At 38.3% G+C, this 12,732-nt stretch overlaps 1 protein-coding gene across 1 annotated transcript; it reads right to left on the bottom strand.

Moving 5' to 3' along the window:
• Nucleotides 1–3,350: 3,350 nt before the first annotated feature.
• On the bottom strand, nucleotides 3,351–8,149 carry LOC129409158 (uncharacterized). Its single transcript, XM_055154335.1, has 5 exons — nucleotides 7,882–8,149; nucleotides 5,368–5,439; nucleotides 5,207–5,290; nucleotides 4,522–4,653; nucleotides 3,351–3,640 (listed from the first exon to the last, which is right to left on the bottom strand). The coding sequence occupies exons 1-5, from the start codon at nucleotides 8,147–8,149 to the stop codon at nucleotides 3,351–3,353; spliced, it is 846 nt and encodes a 281-aa protein (XP_055010310.1).
• Nucleotides 8,150–12,732: the final 4,583 nt, after the last annotated feature.

Genomic DNA, 12,732 nt, shown 5'->3' with positions numbered 1-12,732 from the left:
GAAGGTGCATGATTTTGCATAATTTGTCAGCTTTTTTCTTCCGAATACTTTAATATTACTTCAAAAAGAAAGGAAACTATTTCTATAAAATATGTCAGTCCTTCCAAGCAAATTTTTATCATTTTAAATACATAAAAAAAAAAAAAATCATGTACCTTCATCAACAGTTCAGAGATCGAATAACACAAGATATGATGAAATACATCAATTTATTTACATGATTTGCAGGTCTTTGAAATTTGGGAAATAATTTTTGTTCCATGTTTCATACATGGTCTGTTTAAAACGTATGGAACTTTAGAACCAAAAATGGTACAGAAAAAAGGTAAACAGTTTCATAAACTAGACACATATGCTATCTGTTGAATACATTTTTATATCAGATGCATTAACTTGAATTTTTGGCCTTGCTATTTACTTCTGCTTGACCAGGCCCACATCTTTTACACAAAAACGGCAAATTCACCTCTGTACACAAATCTTTCTAAAAACTTGGACTATAGTGGAAATTCTGGAAAACTACAGTTTTGCGTTTGTGTGTAAAGTGAGATAAACTGAGTTTTAGGAGCTGACGCACCAAAAGTGTGACCAACGTTTACATTTTGCTCTGATGATGATCATGGAGCATTCACAGCAGCAGTCGCATTTCTTCTGCTGCAAACTCTTTTCATGTGTTTGCATTTGCACACACATCTGATGTATCATATCGATGACCAGAGACAAATGAGGCTTGGAGGTCAGCAATTTTGTCACTTCTTTAACAGATCTGTGGATGAGTAATGCATGTTTTTCAAGGTATTTTTGAGTAATACTTACAACTGTAATGAAATAAATGCTACAGGTTTGAATCTAATACAGGTGCTGTCCAGAGGCTTGGAATAACTATGACAGCACTCAATGGCGTATTTATGCGGATTGATGTAAACGAAAATTTTTTTTGAAAATGATGCTATGTGCATTTTGGAAAACGGAGGGAGGGAAATATTTGTTTCTCAAGATACCCGGCTATGTGTAAATGTAGCCTCACTGTACGGTTACTTGAGAGAGTGGACCAGTCAGTCACATCGCAGCAATGAGGGTCGTGATGAAGCCAAAGGTGAAGCTCCATAAGGAATGAAAACAAACATGGTGATGCCGACGAACTTTAGCCTATTTTAGTTTCAGAACTACAGAATTATTTAGGTTGTGAAAAATGTGCAGAAGGTAAAAGGTTTGTGCATTTCGGGTCAGGGAACATGTCTCTGTTTTTCTCTCAACTGGACTTTGCTCTGCTGTTGTGACACTTCGACCGGTCAGATTCAAACATTCGTCATGACCCTCCACATTTTCCGATCTCTTCCAGTAAGAGTCGTTCCAGATTGATTGACTCAGTTCAGAGTTCTAAACATTTTAAAGGCACGTTAAAGGCAATAATAATCTGATTTTCACAACTCCCAGAGAGCACAGAGGAATTTTGCCCTCAAGTGCTGCTTACACAATGTATCTGTTCTGGGGAAAGGCACATTTTGGGTGCCTTTAACTTTGATTTCATAACTTATACTTGCAATGTTAACATATTAAGAAACAATAATGTAATAAAGTCTTCGTTTAACCTTGTCTCTGTGCAGATGCAAATGGCCAAAGTAGCGTCCAGAAGAAAAGAGGCAACTGCTCCAGCACTGCAAAGGACCCATAATTTATTTACTGCACTATTTATACAAACTAATGGAGATAATGTTAATCACACGGCCATGTTAAGTGATTTTAACATATGCACCTTGTGTCTGAATCAAACTGTAAAGCTGATCATGTTGTTTTTTTGCACTGAATATGTAGCTCATGTTAATAAAAGGTTATTTTTTATAATTTCAACCTTCTTTTGTACATCCGATTATTTTTGCTTTTCTGAGTTCTCAACATTATAACATGGCTTGAAGCTCACAAGATTAAATTATGCTTGAAACAGAGAACTCTCATTCACTGTACCATCGCATCGTAATGGTTCAATGTGTTCCATGCTGAGACACAGAACATATATAGATTTATTGTCAGACCCTGCTGTTTTATCACAAAGGACACCACAAGAGACCTATGAAAGCTATAGTGTAAAGAGCTGCTGCTAACATCATAGATTTTTTAGGCAAGCAGAAAATGACCAGTTGATAATGGACGGCAAAGTAGTGTGAGTGTGTATGTGCATTAGACAGCTCCGCTGGGCTTTTAAATTCCATACACCTTCACTAGAATCATGTTAATCATTTGCGCCCTGAAATTTCCAACCGCCTACTAAACCAGGGATGCTCATTGCTTTCATTACGTGAAGTTTAAATCAAGGCTTAATTAATAGAGTTTCCTGAAGGGGGCACCGTGACTCCAGCAACCAGTGACATGCAGGTCCATGTGTAAACGACCCGTACCCGACTGACGCTTTCAACTAACCCATCCGTAACTCCAACCGCAAAAAAAATATTTGAAAATATTGTACCTGACCCACTGCCTGACCTGTATTTTAAAAAGTAGCCCATGTTCTTGATTAACATCATCTAAATATTGTGACCAACATTAATAAAGTCAGTGAAATGACTGTTAAATAAAGAGCTGCGCTAAACCTGCACACATATGATCTCTGAAAACATGAACCATCTTCAACGCGCACACACAGAACAGACTCACCATCATCATCAACATCCCTCTGTCACAGAAAGAACACTCATATTCCATTGAGTCATATTGTTTATTCCGACAGAAACTGAATCGCATCAGGACACAAGGAAAGAGCTGTTTTCCTGAGCCATGTGGTTTTACGATTCATTTCTGTAAAAAGTAAACACAAATGTGTCAAAGCTGCATTAAACACATCATAATGTCAAACAGCCTGATGTGGCTCTATCGTGGTTATGGTTTATATGTTGTAAAGTTGAGTTTATTTATGCAGATTACTAATAGTACTAATAATGAAAATTTTAATATAAAAATGATTTTTTATAACTTTAAAAAAATAACTAATTATATTACATTTTATAATTTTTTATTGTAATTTTTTTTTTTACTTTTTTATTAATATAAAAAAGGTGACTTCGTATGTTGGCCTATGTTGGGTATAAGTGGCTCTCCTCTTGATTCCAATGTGGCTCTTGTGAAAAAAAACATTAGTGACCATCACTGTAGTACACAAAAGATAAAAGGAGCTATTAATGTGAAAACTATTGCTTCATGACATCACAAGGTGGAACAGAGCATTTTGAGCTTTGAAGATGTAGACAGACTAATAATAAAGGATTACTCAAACATGTGTGAATGAAACAAAACACAACTCCAGGTGTGTTACTGAGCAGGTAATAGCATTCTAACATTCTGCATATTATAGGACTTTAATTAGAGTCTCCCATTGGGAACAGCAGATGTCCACTGAATGAAGTGTGGTGATTCAGATTGTCATATAGTCTGTGGTTGGCATACAGAGTGACATACACCACATCTCCAGGTTCCAGGAGCAGTGTGGCAGCAGTGCTCGCCGTGCCGTGCCCAGACGGCTGACTCTCATGGGCCATAAACACAAGGTGTCCATTCTTCTTCAGATATGCCCCCGCTGCGACGTCTCCACTGGACAGGGCAAAAATCACAAAATGGTACACTCCTCTGACCGGGGCAGTGAAGAAACCTAAAGGAGAGATTGAACAGTATTAAAGATACACTACGTAACTTTACAGTTGGTTGTCTGTCACCTGCTTGTTTCTATGGATATGTCATTGCTCTGCTTCGACTGTTCCAGAATATGACATTAAACAGATCTGCCTTACATGTATTAAATTATTTCAATTACAGGTGGTTTTATAGCTTAACCTCTTGAGACCTGAGCTCGATTAGTGCGGTCTTGACTACAACACTAGTAAACACATTCAAGTTCAGCTAACAACATGGTACAATTAATAACATTATAGTCCCAATGTCCTCAAACGAGGACATGACATTTACTGACGCTCTAGTCTGCTATGATTACTAAAATGTGTCAAATTTGAATGATATATGAAGATAGAGACATTATTGTACATAAATACATTGGTTTTATTCATAAAATTTGGATATAAACTTTACCTTGCTGTTTTTTTGTTTTGGGAGCTGCTGTAGAAGATTTTTGTTGATATTCCTGCCATTTTTCTTTCACTGAAATTGGTGTAATGTTGTGATATCACCACTAAATGATGCGGACAGTGTCCCTCAGTGTGGCTAACAGGATACCGTTTTTTAAAAATTGAGTATCGTGGTGCTAAGAGACAAAAATGTAATGTCCTCGTATGAGGACCTCAAGAGGTTAAAAATACTTAAAAAACAGGCATTCTGACTGTGAGCGGGGTTGCCTCTCCACAGATCTGACCTGTAACTTGGCCTAGTTTGGTCACTATGATGATAGAAAGGTTTAATGCTATACTGTGAAATATATTTCAGACAAAGCAATATTATCCACTAGAGAAAAGCAGATGGTGGACCCTCCACCAGAAAAGTTTAAAGTCATGACATTTAGTGTTGTTCAGGCTTATTTACCTGTCTGTGGATTGTAGGAATTTCCGATGTTTAAGGCCACGTGTTTATAGACAATAGTCGTCTCTGCATTGTAAGGCCCAAGAGTCATATCACCCTTATCTACTAATGCAGAAGAAAAGGCCACTTGCCTGACTGGAACAGAGAAAAAAAATAAAATTACAATAAAATTTTGCATATGGGGATATTTCCAAAGGAATACTTTTAATGACACTATGTTTGGATATTATTTTTGTGGATTTTTATGGACAGAATGAGTAGCTATTCCTGAACTGACTGCACCATGGACGAGATTGGATCAAAGGTGAGAAATGCGTTATTTTTGTATTACTTAAAGGTACATTGTGCAACTTTTCTGGTGGAGGGTCTACTACTTCCTTGTCTCCATGGAAATGTTATTTCTTTGTCTAGAATGTTCCACAGTATAACTTAAACCTCTATCATGAGGGAGACAAGCAGGTTACAGCACTGAGCTACATTACAATTCAGATCTGTGGAGAGTCGCCCCTGTTCACAGAAGGAATTATTATATTTTAGAGCAAAAGAAACACTGTAATTGTCTCCATGAAGACAGGTAGGTAGGGAGCCCTCCACCAGAAAAGTTACGCAGTGCACCTTTAAAGTGGTTAAAGTGATTCACATTTTTTATTTTGCAGTGTTAAAAAGGACAACAGGGTTTGAACCGTACCTGTCCGGTCTCGGGTCAGAGCCTCCACTTTGCTTTCAGTGACTGTGGAGCTGGTCTTCAGGAGATTCAGCTCAGCCACATGAGCTAATATAACAGTAGAAGAGTAATGTTAGCTACATGTCTGACAAAAAAAAAAAAAAAAAAACATGTAGGAAACAAACCTTCTAAATCATCTTTCATGCGTTGTTGTTGTTGCACTAGGGTGTCCACTTCTTTCAGTCTGGTTGCCTGGGCTGCAGGTCAAAAGAACAAGTAACAATGGAAAAACAGAAGCAAAAAAAGGTTCACATTTTGAATTGACATGAATTAAATTCAATTATTTTTTCATTAATTCATCATTGCATTTATATAGCATCTATCAAGACACTCACAGCATTTCAAAGTGCATTGTTGACGTGAGGCTGCTAATCTGTACCATCGGCCCCTCCAACCACCACTAACATTCACGCACACTCCACTTTCTTAGTAGGCAGTGCAGGTGAAGTATTTGGCCCAAGCACAGCTTTTGCGACTGGCGCCCCCCTGTGGCACCTGGAATTCCCAGTGGTCTCCCATCCAAGTCCTGACCAGGCCCGGCCTTGCTGAGCGTCTGAGATCTGACAAGATTAGGCTTTGGTGTGGCCACATTGCTTTCACAAACATAAGATGGACTTTTAATAGGACTGTTTCGATATGATACTTTTATCGGCAAAAGCTCAGATACCACACATTTGCAGGTATTGGTATCAGTGGGTACTGATCCAATACCGCTCTGTATTTTCCTGAATGAGGACCGTAGATGCATAGACCTAAGCAGCTGCTGTTGACGTCTGTGGCTAATGCTTCCACTAACGCCCAGAGCAGGTTAAATACAGACACTTAAAGGGCCCATCTCATGCAAAATCTACTTTTCAGAGCTTTCTACCTTCTAAGAGTGATGTGTGGGCCTTGTATATGTCGCCGAAGTGGTTTTAAGATTGATTTAGCGTTTTTTAACAAATTGCTGCCTATTTCTGCCACCCTCCCACGTGACAACGAACTAAACGATGACGCGGCAGCTACATCTTTGACACGTTTGACGTAGCTGTGAAAAAATTTCTGTGTTATTTTAATTATTATGAATCATTTAAAATCATAATCATTTGTGTGTGTGATTAAAGTTATCAACAATTGCGTTTTTGGGTTTTTCCATATGTATGTCATATGTCCTAGTACAAGAACTCCTGACTCATTAAGCTAATCTACTTAGTCACCCATGAGAAGACAGCTAAGGGTTTTTCCCCTCATGTGGTTAGCATAAGTTTTTGGGAGAAAACTGACCAAATTGTTTATCACCTGGAGCTTGTAATCAAGTGTGAAATGGGGGGGTGGTTTAGCCTAAAGATTGTTAGCATGTGATCATTGTAACCATTGTGTGATATAACATAATGTACTGTACTGTTATCTGTGAAATGACTGCAATAAAACCTGCTGTTGGGAGGAGAGCTGGCAGAGTAGAGTAGGCTCAGCCAGTGGTATTGACAGGCTCTGACAGCTCTCTCTCCTTGCGCAAGTATTACTTTCAACTGTCTCGTTTTGGTGTGTCTTTATTTAATGTAATTTGATGTCTTAGGGTAAATTCCCTGACAGTAGCAGAAAACGTTTCGCACCCGACCCCCTCCCCGCTCCACGGCCTCCACCTGCCTCCACCCTGCATCGTCTGACAATTCCCACATGAACATCTAAAAAAAAGCGACAGCATAAGCTAATTGTTCTACACTGCAGTGTACACGATATAATAAGTTTATCTGCTAGTGTTTATTAATACTTTACCAATCAGTAATGTTCAGCTGATGTCGGCGCAATGCTTGTGCTTCGTGCACCTCAAAGTCCTTGTCTGATTCCGGGTTTAAGACATGCGGCTGAACGCGCTGTATCGCCATGATGAATAAGATGAGTTATTTTGCATGAGATGGGCCCTTTAAAACACAGTATTAATGGCAGAAAAGACATTTTTGTTATCTCTTTGATACTTTCATTTAGCCTTTGGTCTAGACACTGAACTTAGTAAAATAACTAAAGTTACGAAGAGTGCAGTCCGGCAACAGTGATAACACTAAAGGCCGAATTATAGTTCTCGCACAGCTCCCCGACGCACACGAAAGCCAATCAGAGAACTTGTGTGATTGCCGTGCGGCCAGAAAGTTACTATAAATCAAACTTCTCCCGAATGCAAGAGGTGGCTGCTCCACAAAGACTACAACACAGACAATCTGGAACAGCTAAAGTTTGGCACAGAAATATTTGTATCTGAGCCTAATATGATTGTTTATTAGCCATATGCTCCGAGGAAGAGTGTATTTTTACAGGCCTCACTGTTCTTTTGATCCTGCTCTGTGAGAAAAAGTGACAAAGTGCTTAAATCAGCACAATTCATGAAGACATATATACATTTGACTGAGTTTACTCCTCGAAATCACATTCTTGTAGATTTCCTTTAGAGAGAGCCTTTTAATTGAGTATTTTTTGCTCTTGTACTGTAACAGAATTGAGTAGCTTTAGTCTACTTCATCACACTATGTAGTATCAAACTGGTATCGGTATCGGCAAGTAGGCCACGGTTTTTGATTTTGCAGTTGACTGGGTAAGGAACAAAAAACTATTACAAATAAAAAAGCATTATCATTATAATTATTATTTTCGCCGTTGTGCTTTACCTTGATTTTCGACCTGCAGCTGCTCTATCCTCACTTTCTGTTCAGCCAGTTCAGCGCTTATCTTTCTGAGCACAGCGTGGATGTCACAGATCTGAGTCTCTGGTGTTAATTCTCCTTCAGCTGAGAGGAGAGAATGTACCACCACCAGCAGCAGCAGAAAGATCCTCGTGTTGTCCATGATTTTCTGTATCTGGTCGTAAACAGGGGAAGCAGTGCAAACGGATGATGAGACTGGTAGATCATTGTTCATCTGTTCATTGTTGATCATTTCTGGACGCCTTTAGTCCAGAGTGTGAACCCAGGGCCCATCCAAAATAGACATAGACTCATTGACTCACACGGGAAATTATTTGGATACAGTCGATTACACAATATACTGTAATAACAACAAGCAAAACTATAAATGGTGATAATAAATTCAAAATATGATGCAAAAATAGCAAGAGACTGGTTTCAAAAGTACCTATATGTACAACAAATATAGTAATTCAAATATAGAGGTCATAAGGAGAAAGAAATATGCAAAAATGAAGTAGTGATTGACAGGACATGGGATTATGAGTTAAATAAGGGTGAGTTGTTGTACAGTTGAATGGAGTAATGTCTCTTTTCTTCTTCCTAACTTCACTGATCGGTTCGGGTCAATGACATGGAAAGGAGCTTCTTTAATAGTAGCATATGTACATTTTATATTTAGAATGAACATTTCCTATCTATGTCCCCAGATATGAGATAAACATGTTCAAATCCAATACTACAGATAAAATTGGAATGATGATTAATTCTTATTTACAAAATCATGTCAGCAGTTTGAGCCTCAGACTTTGGGTTGCCAGATCGTGCAACTGCAATTGTTTTAGTTGCGTATAATTAAATTTTTTCTTGACCTTACTGAATTTTCTGAAAACAAAACAAAAAACAAGAGCACAAGCTTTATATTCCATACCTTTAATTATGTAATAAAAGAAATCCTCAGAATGGAGAGATGCTCAAACAGTGAACTGAACATTGACCCGTGGATTGTCAAGGCTTAATTTTTAAAGTTTGTTAATGTGTACTTAAGGAAATTTGTCTTGAGTTACTTTTTCTGCTCATACTGAGTGAATATTTAACTACTAAAATTACTAGTACTGTCACTTCAAAAATCACTTTAAAATGACAGTATTAGGTTAGGGTTAGAATCTGTGTATAATTCATTTTTCTTCATAATAAAACCAAAAATAAGAAAACAAACAAACAAACAAAAAAAACTAATATTTTCTTCATTATTTGTCTCCAAAACTAAAATGAAAAAAAAAAAAAAAAACAGATAATGATTCGTTTTTTTCAGTTTTTGATTTTTGTGTTTAAATCAGTAATGGAAATGTTACTTAAACAGTGACACCGGACTGAACCAGGACTGAACCAGGTCTGATTCCAGGACTGAACCAGGACTGAACCAGGTCTGATTCCAGGACTGAACCAGGTCTAAACCAGCACTGAACCAGGTCTGATTCCAGGACTGAACCAGGACTGAACCAGGTCTAAACCAGGACTGAACCAGTACTGAACCAGGTCTAAACCAGGACTGAACCAGGTCTGATTCCAGGACTGAAATAGGTCTGAACCTGGACTGAACCTGGACTGAACCAGGTCTGAACCAGGACTAAACCAGGTCTAAACCAGTACTGAACCTAGACTGAACCAGGTCTAAACCAAGACTGAAACAGGACTAAACCAGGTCAAACCAGGATTTAACCAGGACTGAACCAGCCAGAATTAAACCAGGACTAAACTGGTCTCAGTCCTAGTCTGGTCCTGGTCTCAATCCTGGTCTGTTCCTGGTCTGGTCCTGGTCTGATCCTGGTTTGGTCCAGATCTGGTCCCGGTCTCAGTCCTGGTCTCAGTCCCAGTCTGGTCCCGGTTTGGTCTCAGTCTGGTCCCAGTCTCAGTCTTGATCGCTCAACAGTCTAAGCAGGCGCACATCTGGGCCCTTCCCAACACTCTGTCCTGTTTTAGTCCTGGTTCAGTCCTGGTTCAGTCCTGGTTCAGTCCTGGTTCAGTCCTGGTTTAGTCCGTATGCGGCGCAAAAGCCCGACATCACAGTTTAAGTCACGGAAACAACCGCTATCCGTTTTTTCATTTTGGTTTTGGAGACAAATAATAAAGTTTTTTTGTTTGTTTGTTTGTTTTCTTATTTTTGGTTTTATTTTGAAAAACAAACAAACAAATGATACACAGATTGGTTAGGTTAAGGTTGAGGGTTAGGGTTTGGAGATCTGTGCCAAGGTTGGGATTATGTGTTATTTTAAAGTTAGGGTATGAGGCGTGGGGCACAACTTGAGGTATACGTGTTTAATGAGCTTATACCACGGCTACAAACTTAAATGTCTCACCTGTGAATGTGAAAAACCTTTTCCCTGTCTGTAAATATCGATTATTTCAGTGTTTTAAATGAATCTAGTCCTTACATTCTACTTAGAGCATCTGTTTACCTGTTGCTATGGTGATGTCACGGTGATAGCAGCAGAGCAGTGATACAGAACGTGATTTAACCGTTGCCGAACTACTTTATGTGCAATTAACACAGCAGTTCGCCATTGGAAATCTCATTGACCGCAGCGATTAAATGACCGTTATTAATTCAACCTTTAAAAAGAAAACTCCCTCTAGTGGAAAGAAATGGTACACACGATAAGCACTGAACCCAAAAATGACTGAACGCGCTATAGTGGAATACAGTATAAAGCAATACTAATTACAAGTCTAAGTGACAGGTCTATCATCCTTCAACCTGTGATGGTGCTAATAGCCATCGCCAACACATGCACACACCATATTCATAAAAGGAAGGCAGGTGAAGTGTCTTGTCGAAGGACACAAAGTCACAGTATTCCCTAATCCCAGTGAAAACTAATTTAACGGGTTTATATTATGCTACTTTCTGGCAAGGCAAGTTTATTTGTATAGCACAATTCGTACACAAAGTGATTCAAAGTGCTTTACAGAATAAGAAAAAACATTAAACTCACAATAAAAACAAATCAAAACATAAATAATCATCATAGAAATAAAGGTTAAAATTAAAAAAGAGAGAGAGAGAGACATTAATTACGTAAATTAGCGGAATGAAAACCTTTTAGTCAGATGCAATTAAACAGAACCGTTTTGAGCCTGGATTTAAACAGCGTCAAAGAAGAGGCCTGTCTCACATTTTCATGAAGATTGTTCCAGGTTTTAGCTGCGTGAACCTGAAACGCTGACTCAAGGTGGAACAGAGCATTTTGAGCTTTGGAGATGTAGACAAACTAATAAAAGGATCACTAAAGGCATGTTTTTGATGAGGTAACAATATTCAAACATGGCTTAAATCTCACAAAAGTCAATTTTGTGATGGGACCTTTAATCTGCTTTACATCTTATATTCTGTACTGCTTTGTAAACCTTTGTAAATATCATCACATACACATCTTAAAGTAGGATTTTGGTCATTATTATTTCAATAGGTTCAATAAAATCCTTCAGATGGAAACATGTTCTAAGTAAAGGTCACTGGAGGAGATGGAGCATAAAGTCTGTCATATTGATTTACGTTTTACAGTCAATCTAAAGTGTAAGGGGAGCAGAGCAAAAGCAAAAACGCTTAAGAATATGACCAGTGACAGGCCACTCAAATGGCCATGATGAGAAAATACACTACCAGTCAAGTTTGGTCACACCCCTCTGCTGTGACACAGGTTTCTCTTGCCTCCCTGTCCCCTTTCACTGTAAAAACTCAAATCTAGCCAAGTTAAGATGACTTGATGAAGAACGTTTTATCATGATCTGAGTAAATTAAGTAATGTTTAATTAACAGGACTGTAAAATGGTAAATTAATAAAACAGGCTAAAATATGTACAGAAAATAACCCAAACTAAGAAACAAAATCACAGGATTAACACATGTTTTGTGCCAAAAACAGGTCATGCAAGTCTATACAAAAACGAGTGATTCAACTAAAGGACACACGACAAAACTAAATCACAAGTGCCCCAAAGTAAAACTACGTAAACCCACAAACAGAATCGAGTAACAAAACAAAAAGGCACAAAACAGAAGTAAACTAAACAAGTGAATCCATATATCATTTGTTTGTATTTCAATAGAAAAAAAAACAACAACAATTTTCTTCATTTTTGTCTCCTAAAACAAAATAAAAAACAGATAAGGATTAGTTTTTTCAGTTTTCCATTTTGTGTTTAAATTAATAATAAAAAATGGATTACGGATGTTTCCCTTTTCCGAGACTTAAACAGACTGAACGCATACGTTTACGAACTGAACCAGGACTAAACCGGTCTAAGGCCTAGTCTGGTCCCGGTCTCAGTTCTGGTCTCAGTCCCGATCACCCAACAGTCTACGTGGGTGCACCTCTGGGCCCGTCCCGACACTCAGTACTGGTTTAATTCTGCTTTAGTTCTGTTTTAGTCCTGGTTCAGTCCGTATGCAGCACAAAAGTCTGACATTGCAGTTAAAGTTTAAGAAACGGGAAACGGCCGTTATCCGTTTTTTCCATTATTCATTTAAACACAAAATAAAAAATGAACTAAGTAATTGTTACCCATTTTTTCGTTTTGGTTGGAGACAAATAATGAAGAAAATACTTGTTTGTTTTCTTATTTTTGGTTTTATTTTGAAAAATGATGAAAGAATGATACACAAATTCTAGTGACACATGCTAGTACAAAAACGAGTGACTGACATGAAAGAGACACGCTGAAACACACAAAATGGCAGACTGGCCACAAAGATTAGCAGCCCCGAACAGGTGTGGAGAATCTTCTGAAAGAGGGGGAGGAGGCTGGAGGTGAGGCAGGATTGGACAGGTAGAG

The sequence above is a fragment of the Boleophthalmus pectinirostris genome, unplaced genomic scaffold, assembly GCF_026225935.1.
Source record: "Boleophthalmus pectinirostris isolate CB_2022bp ecotype Guang Dong unplaced genomic scaffold, ASM2622593v1 HiC_scaffold_19, whole genome shotgun sequence".
Classification (NCBI taxonomy): domain Eukaryota; kingdom Metazoa; phylum Chordata; class Actinopteri; order Gobiiformes; family Gobiidae; genus Boleophthalmus; species Boleophthalmus pectinirostris.
This window is presented reverse-complemented; position numbering and strand designations above follow the sequence as displayed.

What these genes read in the sequence shown, in the direction of transcription:
- LOC129409158 (XM_055154335.1), bottom strand. Translation starts at nt 8,149, where the DNA reads ATGATCAACAATGAACAGATGAACAATGATCTACCAGTCTCATCATCC. An exon ending in CATGAAAGATGATTTAGAAG is followed by an intron (nt 5,291 to 5,367) that starts GTTTGTTTCCTA and finishes CTGTTATATTAG; the next exon opens with CTCATGTGGCTGAGCTGAAT. An exon ending in TCTGACCCGAGACCGGACAG is followed by an intron (nt 4,654 to 5,206) that starts GTACGGTTCAAA and finishes TCTCTGTTCCAG; the next exon opens with TCAGGCAAGTGGCCTTTTCT.